The 22,967-nt window shown below is 34.6% G+C and overlaps 4 protein-coding genes across 4 annotated transcripts; 2 read left to right on the plus strand and 2 right to left on the minus strand.

Annotated features, from left to right (window-relative positions):
* The first annotated feature begins 281 nt into the window (after window positions 1-281).
* Window positions 282-8,281, plus strand: ctps1b (CTP synthase 1b). The gene is made up of 17 exons (XM_051132207.1): window positions 282-449; window positions 2,380-2,558; window positions 2,790-2,960; window positions 3,813-3,913; window positions 4,270-4,386; window positions 4,494-4,577; window positions 5,118-5,350; window positions 5,438-5,570; window positions 5,811-5,899; window positions 6,327-6,421; window positions 6,528-6,590; window positions 6,672-6,715; window positions 6,806-6,902; window positions 7,010-7,065; window positions 7,154-7,250; window positions 7,330-7,474; window positions 7,573-8,281. Exons 2-17 carry the CDS (start codon window positions 2,393-2,395, stop codon window positions 7,649-7,651), a joined length of 1,770 nt encoding a protein of 589 aa, XP_050988164.1. The 5' UTR covers window positions 282-449; window positions 2,380-2,392; the 3' UTR covers window positions 7,652-8,281.
* A 457-nt stretch (window positions 8,282-8,738) lies between these two features.
* On the plus strand, window positions 8,739-12,068 carry taf12 (TAF12 RNA polymerase II, TATA box binding protein (TBP)-associated factor). Its single transcript, XM_051132211.1, has 6 exons — window positions 8,739-8,898; window positions 9,332-9,564; window positions 9,664-9,741; window positions 11,519-11,633; window positions 11,824-11,912; window positions 12,000-12,068. Exons 2-6 carry the CDS (start codon window positions 9,394-9,396, stop codon window positions 12,033-12,035), a joined length of 489 nt encoding a protein of 162 aa, XP_050988168.1. The 5' UTR covers window positions 8,739-8,898; window positions 9,332-9,393; the 3' UTR covers window positions 12,036-12,068.
* Window positions 12,069-12,165: 97 nt separating this feature from the next.
* rab42b (RAB42, member RAS oncogene family) lies at window positions 12,166-16,530 on the minus strand. The gene is made up of 2 exons (XM_051132208.1): window positions 16,071-16,530; window positions 12,166-13,709 (listed from the first exon to the last, which is right to left on the minus strand). The coding sequence occupies exons 1-2, from the start codon at window positions 16,286-16,288 to the stop codon at window positions 13,271-13,273; spliced, it is 657 nt and encodes a 218-aa protein (XP_050988165.1). The 5' UTR covers window positions 16,289-16,530; the 3' UTR covers window positions 12,166-13,270.
* Window positions 16,531-17,680: 1,150 nt separating this feature from the next.
* LOC127178982 (ras-related protein Rab-39A) lies at window positions 17,681-21,784 on the minus strand. Its single transcript, XM_051132210.1, is given in 3 exon segments — window positions 17,681-18,541; window positions 21,352-21,506; window positions 21,508-21,784. Coding segments are annotated over 3 exon segments (573 nt in total). The 5' UTR covers window positions 21,571-21,784; the 3' UTR covers window positions 17,681-18,186.
* Window positions 21,785-22,967: the final 1,183 nt, after the last annotated feature.

Here is a 22,967-nt window from a genome sequence, read left to right on the forward strand (position 1 = left end):
TGCTAATGATCTTGGGTTTTAGAAGTACTGAATAGAATTTTACAGATGATATCAATCTAAAATGTTAAATTAACCTCATTACAAACTGTCTGGTGGAATGCGAGTCCATTCCTCCATTTAGCCAACCTGTTTTATTCAGGGAGGTAACAGTAACTTTTACGTAAACATATTTAAAAATAAGACTAAGTTGGTGTAATTCACTGATACAGAAATTACGTAATAAAAACTGTTACCTATTATAATTCTACGTTATAACCGTCATTCTGTCAATGTCACAGAGTGGCAAAGCTAGAGTTAAAACTCGTGTCGGATTCCACACCACGTGTTGTTTTGGCGCTTTACCGCATTTCGCTGACACCCAAACAAACGTGTCATGAAGATGGTTCGTGTTCGAGTTGGTTGAGGTTTTTAATCTACGGTTTTTATACATTTAAAAGACACGATTTCAGGTACGGTTAAACGTTATTCTTATGTTTAATTTCTGTTTTCATTGCACCTCGCTAGTCACTTGTACCAACATGGAAGTTCACTGCAATGTTATGTAATCTGTTAGGGTCTCTAATGGGTTTCAATTATGGTGACTATAAAAAGACACTGCGAAACGCTCTGGAGATGTACGTTTTATATTGTTATATAAAGTGTATTATAGTGAATGGCGGATTTGGCTTTTATTTACAAGGTCATCATGGATTACAGTTTGTCCTTTCTTAAGACCATCTGCTTTGGTGTTGCACAATTTGACATGGTCATTGTAAACATATATTTAGCTTAATTGTTGTGTGTCCGACTGAAATTGTCAGTCTTCCCGCCAACGATATAATTAATGATTTACTTCCTTGTGTCAAGGTGTTGGATTGATCACTTGGTTTTTGTTGACTTTCCAGGTGATGAAAAGAAGTCTTTGAAAACTAGTCTTTCTAGTTTAACATGGGTTAGGCTAGGTTTTTAGAATTTATAACGTATTTTAGCTTCACAAGATAAAAATGACTTATCATTTTCAGTCAAAAAAGCATTTTATTATCTAAAAAGTCATGTGATTAAAAAGCACATAGTGTTTGCACCTTTTCAAATAGTCACTTTCAAAAATGTTTTTATGTTTAAATGCTTTTGTTCCTCTATTGTAAGTTGCTTTGGATAAAAGCATGTATTTCAGAGGAAATGTTTTTATATATAATTAATAAAACGGATTTCTGAGATGTATGTGTACTGTATATATAATATTTTAAGCAAAATTTTATAAAGGTTATGTATGATTTATACACTGCCAGTCAAAATATTTTTGAACAGGAATATTTTTGGTTTTTAAAGAAGTCTCTTCTGCTCACCAAGCCTGCATTTATTTGATCCACAGCAAAAACAGTATTTTTTTTTTAAATAACTGTTTTCTATTTGAATATATTATACAATGTAATTTATTCCTGTGATATCAAAGCTGAATTTTTATCATCATTACTCCAGTCACATGATCCTTCAGAAATCATTCTAATATTCTGATTTGCTACTCGAAAACCATTTATTATTATTATTATGTTGAAAACAGCTAAATATAGTTTTTTTCAGGTTTCTTTGATGAATAGAAAATTCAGAAGAACAGCATTTATCTGAAATAGAAATCTTTTGTAACATCAGAAATAATTTTTGAATCAATTTAAAGCATCCTTGCTAAATAAAAGTTTAATTTCTGTAATTTCTAAAAAAAAATTATACTGACTCCAAGCTTTTGAATGAGCTTTTGAATGCTATTTTTTTTTATCTTTCTGGAAAAAATTCTCAACTGTTCAGAATAATAATAATAAATGTTTCTGGAACAGCAAATCAACATATTAGAATAATTTCTGAAAGATCATGTGACACTGAAGACTGGAGAAATGATGCTGAAAATTTAGCTTTGATCACAGAAATAAATTATATTTTAAAATATATTCAAATAGAAAGTTATTTTAAATAGTAAAAATATTTCAAAATTTTACTGTTTTGCTGTATTTTGGATCAAATAAATGCAGGCTTGGTGAGCAAAAGAGACTTATTTATTTAAAAAACATTAAAAATCTTACTGTTCAAAAACTTTTGACTGGTAGTGTGTGTGCATATAGTATAAAAAAAAAAAAAAACTTAACAATAATGTTTAATAAATGACTTTTTACAATCTCTAGACACTTACTAAAGCTTGATATATTTATCAATGTTTTAAAAATATATATAAAATTTAGGGATTTTTATGAATTGCATTTTTATGTTTTTAAATAACTTCAGTCAAAAAATAGCATTTAACAATGCTTACATTTTTTAAACTTTTTAGATATACAACAGAATATATTTGTGGCTGGTTGTATTACATCATTGTTGAAATAAACATCTCTGTCTGTCTTGCACTGATAGACGCTGTTGAATAATGAAGTACATACTGGTGACTGGTGGTGTGATATCAGGCATTGGTAAAGGGATCATAGCCAGCAGTGTGGGCACTATACTCAAATCATGTGGCCTGCATGTCACTGCCATCAAAATCGACCCCTACATCAACATTGATGCAGGCACTTTCTCTCCCTATGAACATGGTAAGTGCACGCTAGTACAAGTATAAGACGACTGACCTGATTTGAATTTTTATCTTGACAATCCAGAAGGATGAACTGCAACATGAGGCATTTGTTTTGCAAAATCGGTTAGTTGTTATTTTAGCCTACAGCATACATACAGCATAACGTGCTGATGGCTCTGATAGCTGTCTTTTGTTTCTATCAGTGTCCACATGCCATTGTCAAAGTATCTGATGCTCTGTTTAACAGGTGAAGTGTTTGTGCTAGATGATGGCGGTGAGGTTGATTTGGATTTAGGGAACTACGAACGTTTTCTGGACATCCGGCTAACCAGGGACAACAATCTGACAACGGGGAAGATCTATCAGTCTGTTATAACCAAGGAAAGAAGAGGGGATTACTTGGGCAAAACTGTACAAGGTGAGTTACACAATCTCACAAGAATGTTTGGAATACAAATATTAAAGATGGTATGAGGAAACAGGATTATCTCAATCTCGTCTGAGTTTGAGCATAAAATAAAGGCATTCTGTAAGATTCAGTTTGCATTTAATCTGTCCTTATACAACCATACCATACACTACCATTCAGATATTTGGGGTCAGTAATTTTGGGTCTTTTTATGTATTTAAAGTCACTTGTGCTCACTAAAGATGAATTTATTTGATCAAAAATATGGTAAAACTTAGAATTTTAGAATCTATATTACTTTGTCATTTTAAAATATTTATATTTTCTAAGTAATTTATTCCTGTGATAGCAAAGCTGAATTTTTAGCAGCATTTTTTCCAGTCACATGAACCTTAAGAAATCATTCTAGTTATGATGATTTGGTATATTTCTAATTCGAAATGTTGTGCATAGTTGTATTGCATAATATATTTTGTGTAACCCCAATTCTTTGATGAATAGAAAGTTTAAAAGAACTGTCACCTTTGATCAGTTGGTTCCTTGATAAATACAATTAATTTCTTTATAAAAAAACAAGTACTGACCCCAAACTTTTGAACAGTATAGTATATATATTAATATTGTAGTTGTGTTTCTGGTAATGCTGCATTGAAATTACATTGCAATAAACTGTATCATGACTGATGTACCGTGATGTTTATTGTACCTTGAAGTATTTGATAGCACCCAGCCTTAATTTGCATATCCTCCTCTGATAGTATTACAGACGTTTAGCCATCTGTTGCTCACCAAACATGCTTGAGGAAGTTACATAATGGTAAATATGGTGTCACTAAGAGGAATATGAATAATTTCTCACAGTGGTACCGCACATTACCGACGCTATTCAGGAATGGGTCATGCGGCAGGCTAAGGTTTCGGTGGACGATGATGGTGTTGAACCAGAAGTCTGTGTTATTGAGGTATATCTATCTCTTGTGTACGGTACATTTTGAGAAAACATTAATTGTTTTCATACTAACAGAGCAACAGTTACTAAAAGTAAAATACATTTTGTTTTGTATGCATGAAAAACATGTTCAATAAAGACAAAAAAGTGCATTTTAAGCCCCATTACTTCTTAGGTTAAACTAGAATATTAGGTTAAACAGGATTATATATCTATAGCTTTGCATAATTTTTTTTCTACTACTGTCAGTAAAAAAAAAAAAAAATATATATATATATATATATATACACATACAATTACATTTGATTGAATATAGATTTTTAATATAAATAATATAATAACATTTATTTACAATTTTTCCCCCCACAGCTTGGAGGTACAGTTGGAGATATTGAGAGTATGCCTTTTATTGAAGCTTTTAGACAGTTTCAGTTTAAAGTGAAACGAGAGAATTTTTGTAACATCCATGTCAGTCTTGTTCCTCAGGTATGAAAAAAATAACTTTTATTTATTTATTTTTAAACTAATAGTTATATTTAAATATCTATAATTAAAAAGTGCTTTAAAAAACGATATGTTCTTTGTATTTTCAGCCCAATTCAACAGGAGAACAGAAGACCAAACCCACACAGAACAGTGTTCGGGAGCTTCGTGGACTTGGCCTTTCACCTGATCTAGTCAGTCTCTACTCTTTTATATGCTATAAAGAGCCAATCCAAGTAAAGTCACTAGAGGTCGACCGATTATGGGCGCCGATATTGAGCATGTTATCGGTATCAGTCATTTTTTAAAACCCATTTTGCCGATAAAATAATTTAAAAGCATTTAAAGCAAGTTTTTGAAAATTACCTTTAAAGTTGTCCAAATTAAGTTCTTAGCAATGCATATTACTAATCAGTAATTAAGTTTTGATATATTTACGGTAGGAAATTTACAAAATATCTTCATGGAACATAATCTTTACATAATATCCTAATGGTTTTTGGCATAAAAGAAAAATTTGATAATTTTGACCCATGCAATGTATTTTTGGCTATTGCTACAAATATACCCGTGCTACATAAGACTGGTTTTGTGGTCCAGAGTCACATATATAAAGGTACAAAATATCGGTTATCGGTCTGCTTGATCTGTAATAATCTGTTTCAGCATCGGCCCTGAAGTCACTCCAATTCATAGAATTTTTTTTGTGTTTCCGAAAATGTTTTTGTTTGCAGATTGTTTGTCGCTGCTCGACTCCATTGGACACTGCTGTAAAAGAGAAGATCTCCATGTTTTGCCATGTAGAACCTGAACAGGTGATCTGCATACATGATGTGTCCTCCATCTACAGAGTACCTTTACTCCTGGAGGATCAGGGCATAGTTGACTACTTCTGCCACAGGCTGAACTTGCCTATTGAGATGAGACCTCGCAAAATGCTCACAAAGTGGAAGGAGATGTCAGACCGGTTTGTACTGTTTGGAACCGCCTAACAATCTTAAAAAATTGTATTCTAAAAATTCACTGTTTTGAGCAGCATGTCCTTGTTTCCTAGGTCTGACCGACTCCTAGAGCAAACCTCCATCGCTTTAGTAGGCAAATACACCAAGCTGTCAGATTCGTATGCCTCTGTGATTAAAGCACTGGAGCACTCAGCCCTCGCCATCAACTATAAGCTGGAGGTCAAGGTAAGGAATTTCCTGGGCTTTATGATGAAGGTGATAGTTTTGCCCCGTCTGAGAGTGCTTTTTGAATTCAAATTGTGTTTTTGCATACTTTACTACATTACGGAGCTATTGATCTAATAAATGCATCTTTGTGAGCTTAAGAAACTATTTCAAACATTTAGAAAAAATTACCTTTCACAAGAGTGTGTATGTGCGATACTATAAAATGTTACTTTATTTATTTATTTATTTATTTTTAAGTACATTGATTCGGCAGACCTGGAGCCAACAGCGTTGCAGGAGGAGCCGGTGAAGTACCATGAGGCCTGGCAGAAGCTCTGCAGTGCTGAGTGAGTGTAAAACCCTTCAAAAATACTAGAAATCAACATAAACTTTTTGTTCATCAACAGAGAACATTTAAATTATCTATATTGTCTTATTTGGCTGATGTCTTTAAGCTCTGTGGGCTCTTGAATGTTGTTAAACGAAAATTAAGATTTTTTTGATGAAATCCGAGAGCTTTCTGACCCTGCACAGACAGCAAAACCGTTAAAACGGCCCAGAAAGGTAGTAAGAATATTGATTAAATAATCCATGGTGACATCCATGGTTCAACCTTAATTTTATGAAGCTACAAGAATACTTTTTTAAAATAAAACAAAAAACAGATTATGAATGTTAATACAGATTACAAACTACCCTTGACTTTGAATATTTCACTTTGATTTATTCATCGAAAGATCATTTGATTGTTTGACTGTTTCATTGTGTTGTTAGTGGGGTTCTTGTTCCTGGAGGCTTTGGTGTTCGAGGCACTGAGGGAAAAATCCAAGCCATTAACTGGGCGAGGAGACAGAAAAAGCCATTTTTAGGTAATGCAAAACTGGCAGTGAAATGTTAGGAAAAAAATATGATTGAAACACTGGTTATTTTAACAGCATGCCTGTGGTTACATTTAAAATCAATCTCATTTGGCAGGTGTTTGTTTGGGCATGCAACTGGCGGTGTGTGAATTTGCTCGTAATGTACTGGGGTGGGAAGGTAAGAACATTTAAACAAGATTTTATGATATGTCTCTTAAATCAAACTGTGTTTTTATTTTTACTGCTTTTCTTTTAACAGATTCCAATTCTACAGAATTTGACCCTGAAACAAAACATCCAGTGGTAGGTATTGTTGTGGTAAAACAAATTAGCATATCTGCATAATGATTCTGTTTCTTGTGGTGTGGTATGATGAGATTTTTTTAATATTAGGTGATTGAAATGCCAGAGCACAATCCTGGGCAGATGGGAGGAACCATGCGGTTGGGAAAAAGGCGCACCTTATTTAAAAGCACATCCAGCGTAGTTCGTAAGTTTTGATCGTTTGTGCCACTGTGAATGTCACTTACCACAAAATAATTGATACTGTATTTAAAGGTTTTAAGTATGCATAATATTTGTATTGTTTTGTTGTAGGAAAGCTGTATGGAGATGCTGAATATGTGGACGAAAGGCATCGACATCGCTTTGAGGTACAGTTAATATTTACAAAATTCCTTTTTTTTTATTTATTTTTTTTGTTTGTTTCTGTTTAACTAGTTTGTTTTTACATTTTTCTAGGTGAATCCGGAATTGAAGCATCACTTTGAGGATAGAGGTTTTCGATTTGTAGGTCAGGACCTGGAGGGGGAGCGAATGGAGATTATTGAACTTGACGGTCAGTGGATCTCCAATGTCTGAACCTGTCCAGAGTAGTTGTCAGTATTCACTTAAGCTTGTTTCTTCTGTCACGCCAGATCACCCTTATTTTGTCGGAGTGCAGTACCACCCAGAATTCACTTCTCGCCCCATCAAACCCTCACCTCCTTATTTTGGCCTTCTACTGGCAGCATCTGGGAAACTACAGAACTACCTACAGAAAGGATGCCGGCTCTCACCTCGGTAATTTGCCTAAACAACTTTCTCAGATGAGCTTAATTGTTTATAATTGTTAAAAGCAGAATGCCTTACCTTATTTTTCTTCTCTTTCTTTCTCCCAGGGACACATACAGTGACCGAAGTGGCAGTAGCTCACCAGACTCTGAGATATCTGAAATCAAATTCCCATCACTTTCTTAAAGTGGAAATACTCATGTAATCATGAAAGTGTAACTTAAATAAATCAAGAAGGGAAAAAAAGATAATGTGTCCTTTTTAAGCAAAATATGAGGTATGGATACTGTTCTGTCAATGGTGATATACTTAAAATGATAGTGTTTTCACGCCACGTTATCAGTCAGCCATATTGGCGGCACTGAACGTAAACAATGCCACTGAACCGAATGGAATTTGCATATTTTGTTGATTATTGCTGTTGAAAATGGTCAATAATTGTCATGTTTTGGACTAATCGGTCAGACCAGGAAAACATTTGGAGTACTATAGACAGCCAAATGCTGTAACAAATCAAGGAGAAGAGTGCAATGTCTTAAGGAACATAAGGCATTTGTGGTTGATCAAACTGAACCAGGACTTCCAAGGCAAAAATCTTGACAACATTTGTTTGTTCTTATCATTTCCAGTCAGGTAGGTGAAATATTAGGCTAATGTCTTAATTAATACTCTTTGTATTTACTCTTTTTAAATTAGCAGAACAACGTATTCAGTAGTAATCAGTGCTGTTGTTTACATCTGAGTATCTCCAATATGGCTGCGCATCCGGGTAACTGACATAATGTGTGAACATGAGATTAGTGTAATAAAATCGCTTACGAATCTTGTCTGTGCAAACATTTTCCAGCTCCTGGTTTGACGGTATGTATCGTTTCATTTTCACATGTCAGAAAAAGACTGCACAAAGAAAATAAGATTTACTTTACAGTTTTGACTTCCGTTATAAACGTTGTATTACTGAATGAAAGTTATGTTTGTTTTTACACACTGAGGGAAGAATAAAATTATTCTCCCCATAGAGCGTAACATTAAACTTATTATATACGTTATAAACGTATTACCAAGGTCCCATTTCAAGTATTTCTATAGTCTTTGGTATTACTAAATGCAAATTATATTTGTTTTTACATACTGAGGGAAGAATGAAATTGTTTCCCTCGTAAACCGTAAAGTATCAAACTCAAAAAACTATTTTATTACAAAACGGTATTTTGAAAGAGACGTCTATTTCTCCGCAGACAAATGGCTTCTATTTTTGGGCTTTTATTTTGTAAAACCCCGTTCCTTGAGATCTCGCGATAATTCGGCAGAGATCCGTTCGTCAGCAGAAGCGCCTGTAGAGGGAATAACAACATCAATTTACACGGGCTTTTGAATATTTCCAGCTCATAATTGTCAAAGATGGGAAGATAATACAGAATTATTTGGATCAGGTACTACACTAATTCATCATCTAACAAGATTATATAAAACAAAAGGAAAGCATCACGGTTGGCACAAATGTTTACATGCTAGCTGCTAATATGCTAAGCCGAAGTTGATCTATGTGGTGATGAATTATAGCAACCGCGAAAACATTTAGAGGAAAACAAAATGTATTTGTTACTTTACAGTACTACATTTATTAATATCAGTATTATATCCGCATTTGCACCCGCAGTTGAATCTGATAATCTCAGAAAACATCAGCGAAGCTAAAAAGCTAAAGTCGTTAGCCTGTAGAGCAGATGACAGTTCTGTGATGTTTTTCTTAGTGAGTTCTGTGCATTGAGTGACTCTAGAAGTTCTTCGTTTTGATGGGATACTTAAAAACAATGAATTTAATCTTAACGTGTTTAATATTTCCTGATACTTTTTGTTTTTCAGCTGAACAGACCTTACTCTGGCTTTGAAGAGGCTCATGACAGATATCTCTTGACTAGCATAGTATGACCCAGTACCCACCGCAGACTAGTCGCTCTAACTTCTTCACTGTTGTGAAAGCAGAAGCCTCTTCAACACCACCCATCTCCACCAACATGGCCAACAGCACCGTTGCCCCCGGGAAAGTCCCAGGCACCCCTGGACCTGCAGGGAGACTGAGCCCTGAAGGCACTCAGGTGGGACACCAAGCACTTCAAATGTTATAGACTTCAGTTCTATAGCTATAGTTATATTTGTATCTCACTTAACATTTATGATCTAATATCCTCAAACAGGTGCTTAGTAAGAAGAAACTGCAGGATCTTGTGCGAGAAATTGACCCTAATGAGCAACTCGATGAAGATGTAGAGGAGGTACGTATTATTGTTATTATTAGTGACATGCACAAGTATATATTTTCATAAATTACAAAAATAAGAAGACAAATTAAGATATTTTGATTTAATCTTCTGTGTCAGTCTTGGAATGAATTCAGTATTTTCAAATTTTCATTTTTGGGTGAACTATCCCTTAAAGGAAGCAATTTCTAATAATATTTTTGCTTCAAAACAAGAAACATCCCCTTGCATCCACTGTTAAAATAAAAATGTGGAGAAAAAAAAAAAAAAAAAAAAAAAAAAAAAAAAAAAAAAATATATATATATATATATATAAACTAGTTAGTTGATTATTCATATTGTTCTCTAGTTATCAATTTTTGTTCGTTCAGTGCTTACAAGATTATTTATTATTATTATTATTATTGTAGTATATTTTACATTTTACTTATTTTTATTTATATTATATTATTATTTTATATTTATTTATTATTCTTTTAATATTATGACTATATTTTGTACTACTACTATTATTATTATTATTATTATTATTATTATTATTATTATTTTATTCAGCATACTTTTTGGTCAAAAGTAACAGTAAAGGCATGTGACAAGTCTGTGGGTTGACTGAATTAGTACTCACTAGTACTTTTTTTTTTTTTTTTTTTTAAATAAAAAATATTAATAACAGCATTTCAAAATAAGAAACATCCCTTTTTTTTTAATGCTAAAAAAAATATTAATAAACTAGCCAGTAGATTATTAATATTTCAAAATATCCAGAAACTTAAGAAAAGATGATCAGAGGACCAGATGATTGAAAACATACAGCACTAATGCTACTAATTTATAGTGTTCTTTGTCTGTTTGATTACGTCATTAATTGATCTTTACCACACATCTCTGCCATATGTGCATCAAAACTACATATATTGTAAAAATGTCAAAAATCTGTATAAACTGAAAAGCCAAATAAAGAATTTGAATTAATATGGTTCCTTAGTTATCCATTTTTTTTTATTTCAAAATTAGAACATTATATTTTATTATTTATGATTACATTGTAAGGTTAAATGTAACAGTAAAGACATTTGTAAACCTGGACCACAAAACTAGTCTTAAGTAGCACGGATATGTTTGAAGCAGTGGCCAAAAATACATTGTATGGGTCAAAATTATCCATTTTTCTTTTATGCCAAAAATCATTATGATACTGAGTAAAGATCATGTTCCATGAAGATATTTAGTAAATTTCCTACTGTAAATATATCAAAATGTATTTTTTTATTAGTAATATGTATTCCTAAGAACTTTATTTGGACCCATTTAAAATGTGGTTTGCTCAATATATATATTTTTTTTTTTTTTTTTTTTTTTTGCACTCTTAGATTCCAGTTTTTCTAATAGTTGTATCTCGGCCAAATATTGTCCTATCCTAACAAATTATACATCAATGGAAAGCTTATTTATTCAGCTGATGTGTAAATCTCAGTTAAAAAAAACTGAGATTTATGACTGGTTTTGTGGTCCAGGGTCAAATTTATAATGTCGTAAAAATTCTGTTTCCAATAAATTGTTCTTTTGAACCTGCTGTTCATTAAAGAAGTTTAAAAATGTGTATCATGGTTACCACAAAGATATTAAGCAGAAAAATATCGTACAATATTACTGTATAATATTTCTACTGTATTAAATAAATGTAGTCTTGGTGAGTAAAAGACACTTGTTCCAAAAATAGTAAAAATCTTATCGAGCCCAAGTAGTGTCACTATGCTGTCCGTTAATCTGAGTCATTTCCCTTTCCCTTCAGATGCTGTTACAGATTGCAGATGACTTCATTGAGAGCGTGGTGACAGCGGCATGCCAACTTGCCCGACACAGGAAGTCAAACACTCTTGAAGTGAAAGATGTCCAGCTACACCTTGGTGAGGGTCTTGCATATACAGTTACCTGTGGTTTAAGTGCCTTTTTTTTATGAATTTAAATAATACACACATTTAATTTTAATCCATTCCTCTGTGCTGAACTTAAAGGAGTTCCAGAATTAATATTTTCTGATAAAATGTTTGTCTAGAGAATTGTAAATATAGTCCATAATCCAATATTGCATTACAGAACGACAGTGGAACATGTGGATTCCTGGTTACGGCTCAGATGAGATCCGACCATATAAGAAGGCTTGCACCACAGAAGCCCACAAACAGGTCAGCTATCGTTTTCATGCACTTCAATTAATATTATAAAAAAAAAAAATAACTTGCATATCTAAATATCTTTTCCTTTTCTTTCAGAGAATGGCATTGATCCGCAAAACAACCAAAAAGTAGCAAGATCAGAAGCACCAACAAACTTTTTTTTTTCTGCAAGTTTTGGAAGTGGAGAGGGATTGAATTTATATATGTTATGTTAATCAGAGGCAGAATGCGTTGTACTCTTTACAGTACGGTTCTGTTGACATTTCGCATTCAAAAGGTGCGTAGGAATTGACGTAAATTGTCTGTACAGTTCACTTTGTGTTAAAACCACCACATGAACATTTTGTTTGGGCACCTTCGTCTCTGGCTTGGTGCTATACTGGGGGTTTATTACATCATATTATATTATAGAATCTCACAGACGTCTGTGAAAACATTGTTTATTGTTTCTCCCACAAACCAGATTTTGTGTATAGCTGACCCGTAATCCAGTCACACAACTTTTGCTCAGCTGGCATTAATAGCTATGCACAATTACAATCACCATGTGTCTGATTTGTTCATAGTGTTCGGTGTTATAGAACTCATCACTTAAGTAATATTTAGTACTATAGATGAAATCTTGTGTGACTTTCTAAAGGTAAACCAGTCATTTTTACCGGAGAAATAAATACCACTTCCCTATTTAAATAAATTTTACTGGAACTAGTGACATGATGCAGATTGGTCAATAGGTTAGAGGGAGTTATATATGTGTGACGTATCAGAAATGATGCATAAACCCCTTCTGCTGTGGCTTTGTGGGCAGATTTGAACATTTCTGTGGAGTTAACTTGAGTATAAACTTTTTTTTGCCATATATCACAGTGTTTTACAGTCTCTTGTTTTTCATGAATAAAAAAACTAATTGTGATGTGTTCACAAAGAACTCATTCAGATTGTTGGACATAATTTTAGAAATTACAAATAACAAACTGTATCTTAACTCCCTGTATGTACATTTTTAGGGAATAATTTAACTCTTAAATTCTCCAGAATGTCTGTATCACCAAAATACATCCATGTTTATGGAAATATGTGGATTTAATATGAAGAAAAGACCTATATCCACAGTTGAGCCCAGAAATATGAACAAACAATTGGAAATTAGACATATGTATGTATATGACATTAAACACGAGTTACAATGTGGTTGCCAAATGCTGACATCTCGCGGATGAGCACATTATCCGTGGATGATGATCAGATTTAATACCTAAAATCTGAAAGACTTTGAGATTTGTTTTTATGTGTATTTGGCAATGTCAGAACAATCCATCCCATTTGAAGATCTGCACTCAAAAGTTGTGAGAACCACGTTTTATATGTTAACAAGCACAGTTCTTGTTTTTCTCAGCGGCTTCATTGTTTTGTATCCTCTGGAGTGTTTGGGCTGTAGGTGTTGAGCTTTTGACTCCATCCCACCCGTCACGCAACTGGATCTCTCCACATTTTATACCCTGGTAAACCCGCCGGGTTAAGAGTTCAAAGGCCTCTTTTACATTGTGACCCGTTTTGGCTGAGGCCTCGATGTATGGCGCTCCCAACTGGCTTGCGAGCTTTTCTGCCTCAGCTCGGTCCACGGCTCGCTCTCCCTTCACCCGGTCATTTTTGTGTCCCACCAGCACAAAGAGCACAGTGTAGGGTTGCACACGTTCAGACACCTCTGCATACCACTGCTGCACGTTTTCAAAAGATTTGCGGTTGCCCAGATCGAACACAAGAAGACCTCCAACTGAATTGCGGTAGTAGGAGCGAGTCACAGACCTGCAAATGTAACAGTTTTAGGGTTATTTTTTTCCAGACATTTGTACAATGATAATCAGTAATCACACAGACTCCATTTTAGTACATAACGACTTCTTTTTACCAACCAACCAATTCCCGATGGATAAAATCCATTATGTGCACATATGACCCTGGACCACAAAACCAGTCATAAGTAGCATGGGTATATTTGCAGCAATAGCCAAAAACACATTGTAGGGGTCAAAATAAATTTTTTCTTTTATGCCAAAAATCAATAGGATACTAAGTTAAGATCATTATCTATAAAGATATTTTGTAAATTTCCAACTGTAAATATATCAACTTATTTTTTGATTAGTATTATGCATTGCTAAGAACTTCATTTGGACATTTTTAAAGGCGATTTTCTCAATATTTAGATTTTTTTGTACCCTCAGATTCCAGATTTTCAAATAGTTGTATTTCGGCCAAATATTGTCCTATCCTAACAAACCATACCTCAATGGAAATCTCAATTTCAAAAAATTGACCCTTATAACTGGTGTTGTGGTCCAGGGTCACATAAGTTCTTTTTCACTGGATAAACTCTATCATTCCAAAGTTAATGCCTTTTAAAGGAAAGTCAGTTCACTGTAGCAATGCCCTCCAGGCAACTATTTCAGGCATGCAAGACCAACTCCTATTTACTTGGACGGGGAAATAGTGAAATTGCAAAAACTGCTTGTCAAACTCACATTTAAATAAAAAATCAGCAATAAAATCATGAACTGTGGCAGAAATGTTATTTCTTGTCGTTAAATAGCATTTCAAGCCCCTTTGACTGCAGTTGTAATGCAATGAGCTTCAAAATGTTGTCATTTATAAGAAATTCAAACAATATACCATTTTGTGGCTCTTTGATGTGTCCTGACAGATCAATGTATTGTCTTATTTCTTATTATTCAACCCCAGTAAGACATCAATGCAGACAATTTTTGGTCAGATCGGCTGTGAATCAAGCTGTTTGCGAAGGCTCAATTGGTGATTTGCTCTTTCACTTAGAAGGCGGGACTTGTTAAACGACTTTGTGCATCGTTAGTTTCTTCCATCCGTACACTCTTTAGTGGCATATACGTTATATATTAATAAATGGAACCTTTCAATTGCATGGTCCATTGCACTAAAGGTTTTACAGAAAAAAACGTTCTTTAGATTATTAAAATGTTCCCCACACTAAGTAGTCAATGCTACTGTTTATTATAGGTTCTTTGGGGAACCCAAAATGGTTCTTATCCACCTTAAGCAACTGATGAGCGCCACCATAATGGATTCTAACTTCCGTTTGTGTGCTCTCTTGTTCCGGTCTTAAGTTACTTAAATACTGCGTGTGAAATAAAATAATGTATGCTCTTATCATTTTGTGGACAAATGTATATGTGGACGCATCTGTTTTCAATGCTAACCTCGCGCCTCTTCATGTTATCTTTACAATCATTAAACTATGACAGGGGAGTTACTGTAAAGTCAATTTTCAAAGGTTTAATGGAAAAAACATTAATTTGACTAAGAAACACCAGCGACCGGAAATGTAAAGCACCGTTCCAGTCGGGTGAGACTTCCGTGTTCAGGAAAAAGGTGGATATGGAACCTCCTAAGAGTTTAGTAAAACAAGTAACCTGCCATTTTGGCAGTTAAAAAATGATTATCATCAAATTAATAGTGTATTTTAATTGCCCCCTTCACCTCATCACAAGAATTTCCACCCATGAGACTTTGGAATGACATGAGGGTAAGTAAATGATAACAGAATTTTCCTTTTCTGGGTGATATGTCTTTTTAAAGTCATCTATGCTTCCAGAAAACAGGCCTGACTCCAGCTCTAAGATGTTAGATGGACCGTAGTTCTCTCTGGGTGGGCCGAACAGTTGGCGCGGTTGCCCAATTAAGTGGGCCAAGCCCCTCCCCTGTGCAGCCAGGCCTGTCAGTGAATCCATTTTTAGTGTAGACTGACAACATACTTCCTGGAAATATCATGAGAATACTTGTTGCTGTGATGAGTAACTTGTTTCACAATCCTTTTTTTACAGAAGCAAGGCAACTTCTTTAAACTGTTTTTAGACACACTTATGACTAAAAGTACAAAAGATACTGTGAGGGGAAAAATAGTCCTGTGTGAATTATTCAGCTTAAGCAGGAGCCGTCTTGCAGAGTTTAGTTTCAACACCAAATAAACACACATGAACCGGCTAATCAAGGTCTTCAGGATTATTAGAAATGAAGCTGACAGGTGTGTTAGGACAAGTTGGAGCTAAACTCTGCAGGATGTTGGCCCTTTCGGTAGCGATTTGGAGAAGGTGGTTTGTTCAATTCATGGTAGAACTTTCAGTTTAAAAGACTTACCTGAACCTTTCTTGACCAGCTGTATCCCAGAACTGCAGTTTGACCCTCACCCCAGGTTCCACCTCTAGGAAGTGTACATAGAAGTCCACACCGACGGTTTGGTTGATGCACTCCAGAAACAGATCCTCCGTGTAGCGCTTCAACATGGATGATTTGCCCACTGTGGAGTCTCCTAGCATGATGATTCGAAACTGGTACTGCCACAATGTGAGATCCATGACTTGAACCAGACGAACGTGGCGAATAAAAACACTAGGGTTGACTAAAGAGTGTTACTCCAACAGGATCCTGAGAGAACCTCTTACCTGAGAGGTCTTGAAGTTCTCATTGTAAGCATAGGTAGAAACAAACCCATAGTTCCTCAGGTTCTCCTGTGTTTTTCTGCAGAAAAAGCAGCGTCTGTTTGAACGTGGTAGGGGTGGAAGCTTGTGTAGCTCATCTGTTTCTTTAATCTTTGCCTGTTCATACTTGTTATTGGGCGGGGTTTATGTGGGAGGCGGGGTTTATAAATACCAGCAGAAAGTTGGGAATTTCTCATAGAGCCTGTGGTATCATATCAGAACAAGCCCAGCATTTCCTGTTGAGGCAAGCTCATGCCATGCATCACATAAAAGCACATGTAATGAGGAAAAACACTTCAGCTAAGTCTTTCTCAATAGGTCAACCATGAGAATGCTTCCACCCAGATCATAACTGCAGAAGATGGCTGGAAGATTTCCAATGTCATGATGAAATCAAGCCCACTGTATTCCTCACCAAGTGTACATTACAGGTTAGTTTGCTACACAAAATTACAAGGCTTCCCAAACAGGAGGTGAACAACAATGGAACAGACTCCCTGAGGACACAGAGACAATTTAGGCCAGCTTGGGCTATAAATAGAGTGTTTCACTTTGTTTTCCGATGCTTTAGTTTAGTGGACTACTTTATAAATGGAGCGAAGCATTAATTGTAATACTATCAACAGTGTGACACTATTAATGTTTGTATAAACGGAAGCATAAAAAGCACTGACAGGCCTATGTACGCTGTTTAGACACTTGTAATTAAAGTAATTCATACCAGAACAGCAAGAGTGGGGATCATCTCAAGCGGAATTGATGTCCATTATTTACTGACGGAGGGAAAGAGTAGACCTTTATACAGCACTCGTCGTAGTATAGCATTATTTTGGTAGTCTAATAGACTAAAATGTACTAAGATGACTATTACAACGTGAGCATTTTTCTCACGACTCTATGCTGTTTGTTTTAATTGGCTTAATAGTATGAAAGCTATGCATTTTTTTAGAATTTCCTTGACTGAACAAGCTTGTAGTTACATGTACTTTTCCCGTTGGCCACTAGAGGACGTACAATCTGTTTCTATGATCAGCATCTGTAAAAGGAAGTTCAAGCTTTACTTTTGATGGAAATATCTATGCAGTGTATTTAAACTTGGTAAAAGCTGATTGCTATTTTCATGATAGTAACTAAAAGCAAAATTAAACGAGTTAAATATTTAATAAACAGCATAAAAATGAATAAACATGCATGTATGCAAATAAATACATATACATGTATGCCAAATAACCACAAAGCATTTGAATGAAGAAATCATGCAAAATTAGGTAAATGTCGTTAGTTTATTTGATAAAGGTTATATAACATTTCCAAACATAGCAGATAAACATCACGCAGTGAAAAAGTTATGAATGTTTTGTATCCAATTCTGAAGGCAAACAACATTTACACAATATTTTTGTTTTGTTTTAATATACTGGATGAATGAGTTTGTCAACAAATGAAATGTTATTAAAAGTTTACATATTCAGTGTGAATGTTAATACATAACATGAACTTATCTTAGCGTTTTTGTACATCTGAATTACATAATGCATAAAGATCTAGCCTTTATGTAAGTAAATAAACATAAATGACATAAAATAAACATTTCATGGCAGTTTCAAAGTGAAAAGTCCCATGTATAGTGTGTTAAATTTTTTCCAAAACAGTTAAATGTGACTGCAGTGTTTTTATGACACTGGTTGTTGTATGTATTGGACATGTTGTATGTGACATACTCGTTGTTATGAGACTTTGAGACTCATGCTGACTTTGTTTTCAGCTGGTATATCTTAATGGACCTTGCCCCAGCTTTCATGTAAGTGCACCTCTCCATTCAGATAGCCCTGATAAATGCGACGGGTCACCAGCTCAAAAACTTCTGCCACATTGTGACCCGTTTTGGCCGAGGCCTTGATGTACGGTGCTCCCAATTCACGTGCGAACTCTTCCACCTCCTCTTCATTCACTTCCTGCTCTTTTCTGTCACACATGTTTCCCACAAGTACAAAGAGGACAGTGTATGGATTCACTCTATTACACACCTCTGTGTATTGATGTTTAATGCAAGTAAAAGACTTGTAATTGCACAGGTCAAAAACCAGCAGGCATCCAGCTGACTGTGGAAAGGCATAGCAGTTAATTCTCCTGAAAATATAAGAGATCATGAAGTTAAACATCCATCAAACTGTGCATGATGTCTAACCCTATCCTAAGAAAATTCAAAAATGGGAAAAAAATGTACAACACTTAATAGGACTCATTGAGAAAATGTTGGTCTCTTCCTCACACAGAGCTATTGTAAGACTTCAGAAGAATTGTAATAACAATGAATGATAATAATAATGTTCATGCTCATATAATTCATCTAATTGATATAATGGACTGGTATGGTGCCCTGAGTTTGAACTTCAAAAATGCAGTATAAATGCGGCTTCAAACGATCCCAAATGTGGTTGTAAACAATCACAGCTGAGGAAGAAGGGCCTTATGTAGCAAAACGATTGGTTATTTTCATAAAAATAATACAATTTATATACTTTTTAATGTCAAATGCTCGTCTGGTCTTATTCTACCTGACCTCTGTGTATTCTAGCTCAAGACAGTACAGGTATGTCGAAAAACTCAAACTGTTTTTTTTTCCCTTAACTTCAGAATCGTCTTATATCGCAGTTTTACCTTTTTATAAGGGTGTTTGATCATCTCTGAACTTCTGCAGCGATGTAGGATGATTTTGAAATGATTTTTGAAGCTGAGGGAGAAAATACGGTCTGAGTTTTTCGATATACCCTAACTGTCGAGCTAGAATACACAGAGTTCATGGAGAGTAAGACAACACCAACGTTTGAGATGAAAAAGTATTTAAATTGTTTTTTTGTTTTTTTTTTAATGAAAATAATGTTTACAACTGCATTTGGGATCGTTTGAAGCTGCATTTAAACTGCATTTTGGAAGTTCAAAATCGGCGCACCATATCAGTCCATTATATGGAGAAAAATGCAGAAATGTTTCCCTCAAAAAACACAATTTCTTTACGACTGAAGAAAGAAAGACAAGAACATCTTGGATGACAAGGGGCTGAATACATTATCTGTAAATTGTTGTTTTGGAAGTGGACTTCTTTAAACGCTCGTTTTTTTTTGGGGTCGACAGCTTATAAAACGTTTTGGTTTTTTAGCTTGTTTAGTACACCTTGTCACATAGCAGCTTTTAGACATTCTACTGTTTTTTGTTATAAGTCAGAAATGAGAAAGGAAGCAGCTTCCCGCAATACAAAGTCAATGGAGAGCGTGAAGTGCCAATGGAAGGCGTGGCCTAAATGCGCTCAGGGGTCTCCAACACGTCGCTCGCGGCTTGATTGGAGCTAGCTTGCCAAGACGTAGCTACAGTGCAACTCAAATTTCACATATCCCCTGGTGAAAAAACCAGCATATGCTGGTAGGTATGTTTTGACGCTGGGGTGTGGGTTAGGTATGTTTTGATGCTGGTTTAAGCTGGTCCTTTGCCGGTTTATGCTGGTCATGTTGCTGGTCAAAGACCAGCATAAACCATTTTAGGACCATCATAAACCAGCAAAGGACCAGCTTAAACCAGCACCAAAACATACCTAACCAGCATCCCAGCATCAAAACATACGTACCAGCATATGCTGTTTTTTTCACCAGGGTGGGCCATGAATTTATTATTTATATTTATATATGAACATGCAAAGGTATAATATAACAGAAAAACAAGAAACAATTTCGGACGTCAAAGTTTCAAGAAAGCAACATTCAGTTATCAATGGTCTTAACGCAGGTGCAGCATGCAGCGTAGGTTTAGTTTTGTGTGAAAACATGATGGAAGACAGTGCTGAGAGAAATTATTTGAATGTATGAACGAAGTAATTGTTTAATCTTATCTCTGAGGAGGCACCAACTGTCTTTAGAAAAGTTTCCAATTAGGGCCCTATGATTTCTGCAATGAACAAATCGCGGACGGATCGAAATCCATTCATAAAAACGGAATTTACTAAGGTTACATAGCGCGGAATATGTCACGAAATTCGTCAATTTTTTGAATGAATAAAACAAAAGTAGATCGGTCAGAACTGCTATTTATCCTCTTTATTTGAGAAAGACTATCGTCATGCCACATATACAAAAACTTCAAGGCAACCCGTCAAAATAAAAGTTTGGTGTAACTTGTGATAAATACATTAATATTGTGTTAATTTTTGTACTGTATAACGTACGTCTTTATGGAATTCATTTTCTGTCAAATTCAAAAATCAATTGACCGATTAAAAAAATAAATATTACAAATAGATTAACCATTTAATTATATAACAAATACAATTAGTGTTCAATCTTTTTAAAAGGAATAATCACATGGTTTTTCTTCCATGTTTTAATTTTTTTTAACAGTAAATTTCTGTTGCGCATCACTTTGTTCGCCAAAATTAAAAAAGGTTTTATTTTTTTGATTAAAAATAAATATATAATGTGTTATTCCTTCATTTAATTACCAGCTAAATTAAAATACAGTAGAATTTCTGTGGGCAAAAAATCATAGATCTCTAATATTATAAATAAATGAGTTAATTACGTTATAAAATTGAGAAAAAAAAATCATAACACCCTAAAATATAATTTTAGTTAAGCTTTATTTTAAGCCTTTTTTGTGTATATAAAGTCCAGAAAAAAAAGCCACCTACTGACAGAGAAGGCTAGATTGCAGTATATGCAAAGTACCATTTTCCATAAAGAACTGATTTCTCTAATTTTGTATCCAGTTTGGATAGTTTTTAATATGAGAGGTATGATACATTATTTAAGAGATTAAAGAGTGATTTAACATGAGTTAAATAACTCTTATTTGTTAAATGTAGCTCTCAAATGAAAAAAAGGTTGGAGACCCCTGCACTACTACACAACATTTGCATGCTTTCCATTAACGTATGCCTTCTCATTGCTTACCAAAACGATTCATGACCGGCTGTATCCACAATTTGTAGTTTTACTGTCACCCCAGGCTCCACCTCTAGGATCTTATCGTTGAAGTGCACACCAACGTTAACATTTCCGATTTTTGGAAAACTTCCGTACATGTATCGATACAGCAGGCATGACTTTGCCCACATTATCGTCACCTATCATGATGATTTTAAAACGGTACAGTACATTAGTGGGATTCATGACACCTCCAGGATCCTTGAAGATCTGACCAAACAACCTGAGAGAACACAACAAATTATGATTGATATTCAAATGGCTACATTTCAGTTTAAGACGGTGTTTTAACTTTTACATTTCTAAGAAGTGTAGCCTAAATTTTTGTTTCTAAAGAAAGTTGTCCTGTTTGGTCAGACCTTCCAGTGGTGATTCAATCTTTGTAAGCGTTTCCTGTTCAGTGAGGTGTCTGGATCATATGACGCGTAAGTGGGAGGTATTTATATGACAGGCGAAGTTAATAAAAAAAAAAGTAAGCATTTCTCATTCATCTGCATACCTGTATGTAATTTCTACTGTTTTATCATTTTAATCGAGGGAAAGAGAGAGAAACTTTATAGGCCAGGTATATGCAAAATAACAGAAGAGTGTCAACACTTTGTTGGAATATGAAAAATGCTGATTTTATTTTTAAACTATAAAAAATGCAAAAGCAAATTATATCACACAGACAAAAATCCTGTTGGAGTATATTCTGATTAGTTGCAGATACAAAACACAACCACATTTACGTAAAATGAAAAATATGCATGGGTTCAGTGGTCATCTGAACAATACAGCTTTCTTTATAAAAGCACTTCTCTCATATCCTACATTTTTGTGTCCGCCCAAATAATAATTTCCTGTTACATGCTGCTCCATGATCCATGATGCTATCTAGCACAGCATTATTCATTATATCGGGCGGTGTAGACCTCTTACACTGGGGGACTTAATGAGAGTCTATCATCTGCCCACCTACAACTACATCAGGCTCAGCATAATGGAGAAATGTTAAAACACTAAATGAATGCACAATCTTGCACACCTCTGTGTCCCGATGCTTAATGTAAGTAAAAGACTATAGCATAGGTGAAACACCAACAGGCACCCAGCTGACAGAGGAAAGGAACAGCAGATAGTATATGATTGGAAAAAACAACCATTTTTTGAACAATCATTACACTTTTGATCATATGAAGTGTCTTTTACGTTTTATAGTTCGTTTTTGGAAAGTATGCATACAAATGGAAATAGAGAAACTAAAAAGATTTAAAGAAAACACATATAATATAGCAAAATAAAAAAATAAAAGATTTCTGTTCCCCACAAGGCTATTGTACAACATGGAAAGACAACAAGCCATATGAAGTACTCTTGTAGTACTTTAGTACAAAAGTTATTTAAACATTTTAAAGCTTGACAGGTCCAGTCCTTCAATGTTCATTTTTTTATTACATTGAAAATTCTTTAAAATTCACCTTATATTGTCAGTGGAAGAAAGAAAGAAAGTCATGGTTTAAAACATAAGCATGTATAAATAATGACAGGCATTTAAATTTTTGGTTAAACTATACTTGAATACCCTAGGTCATAGTGTAATT

Source organism: Labeo rohita, chromosome 16 (genome assembly GCF_022985175.1).
Source record: "Labeo rohita strain BAU-BD-2019 chromosome 16, IGBB_LRoh.1.0, whole genome shotgun sequence".
Classification (NCBI taxonomy): domain Eukaryota; kingdom Metazoa; phylum Chordata; class Actinopteri; order Cypriniformes; family Cyprinidae; genus Labeo; species Labeo rohita.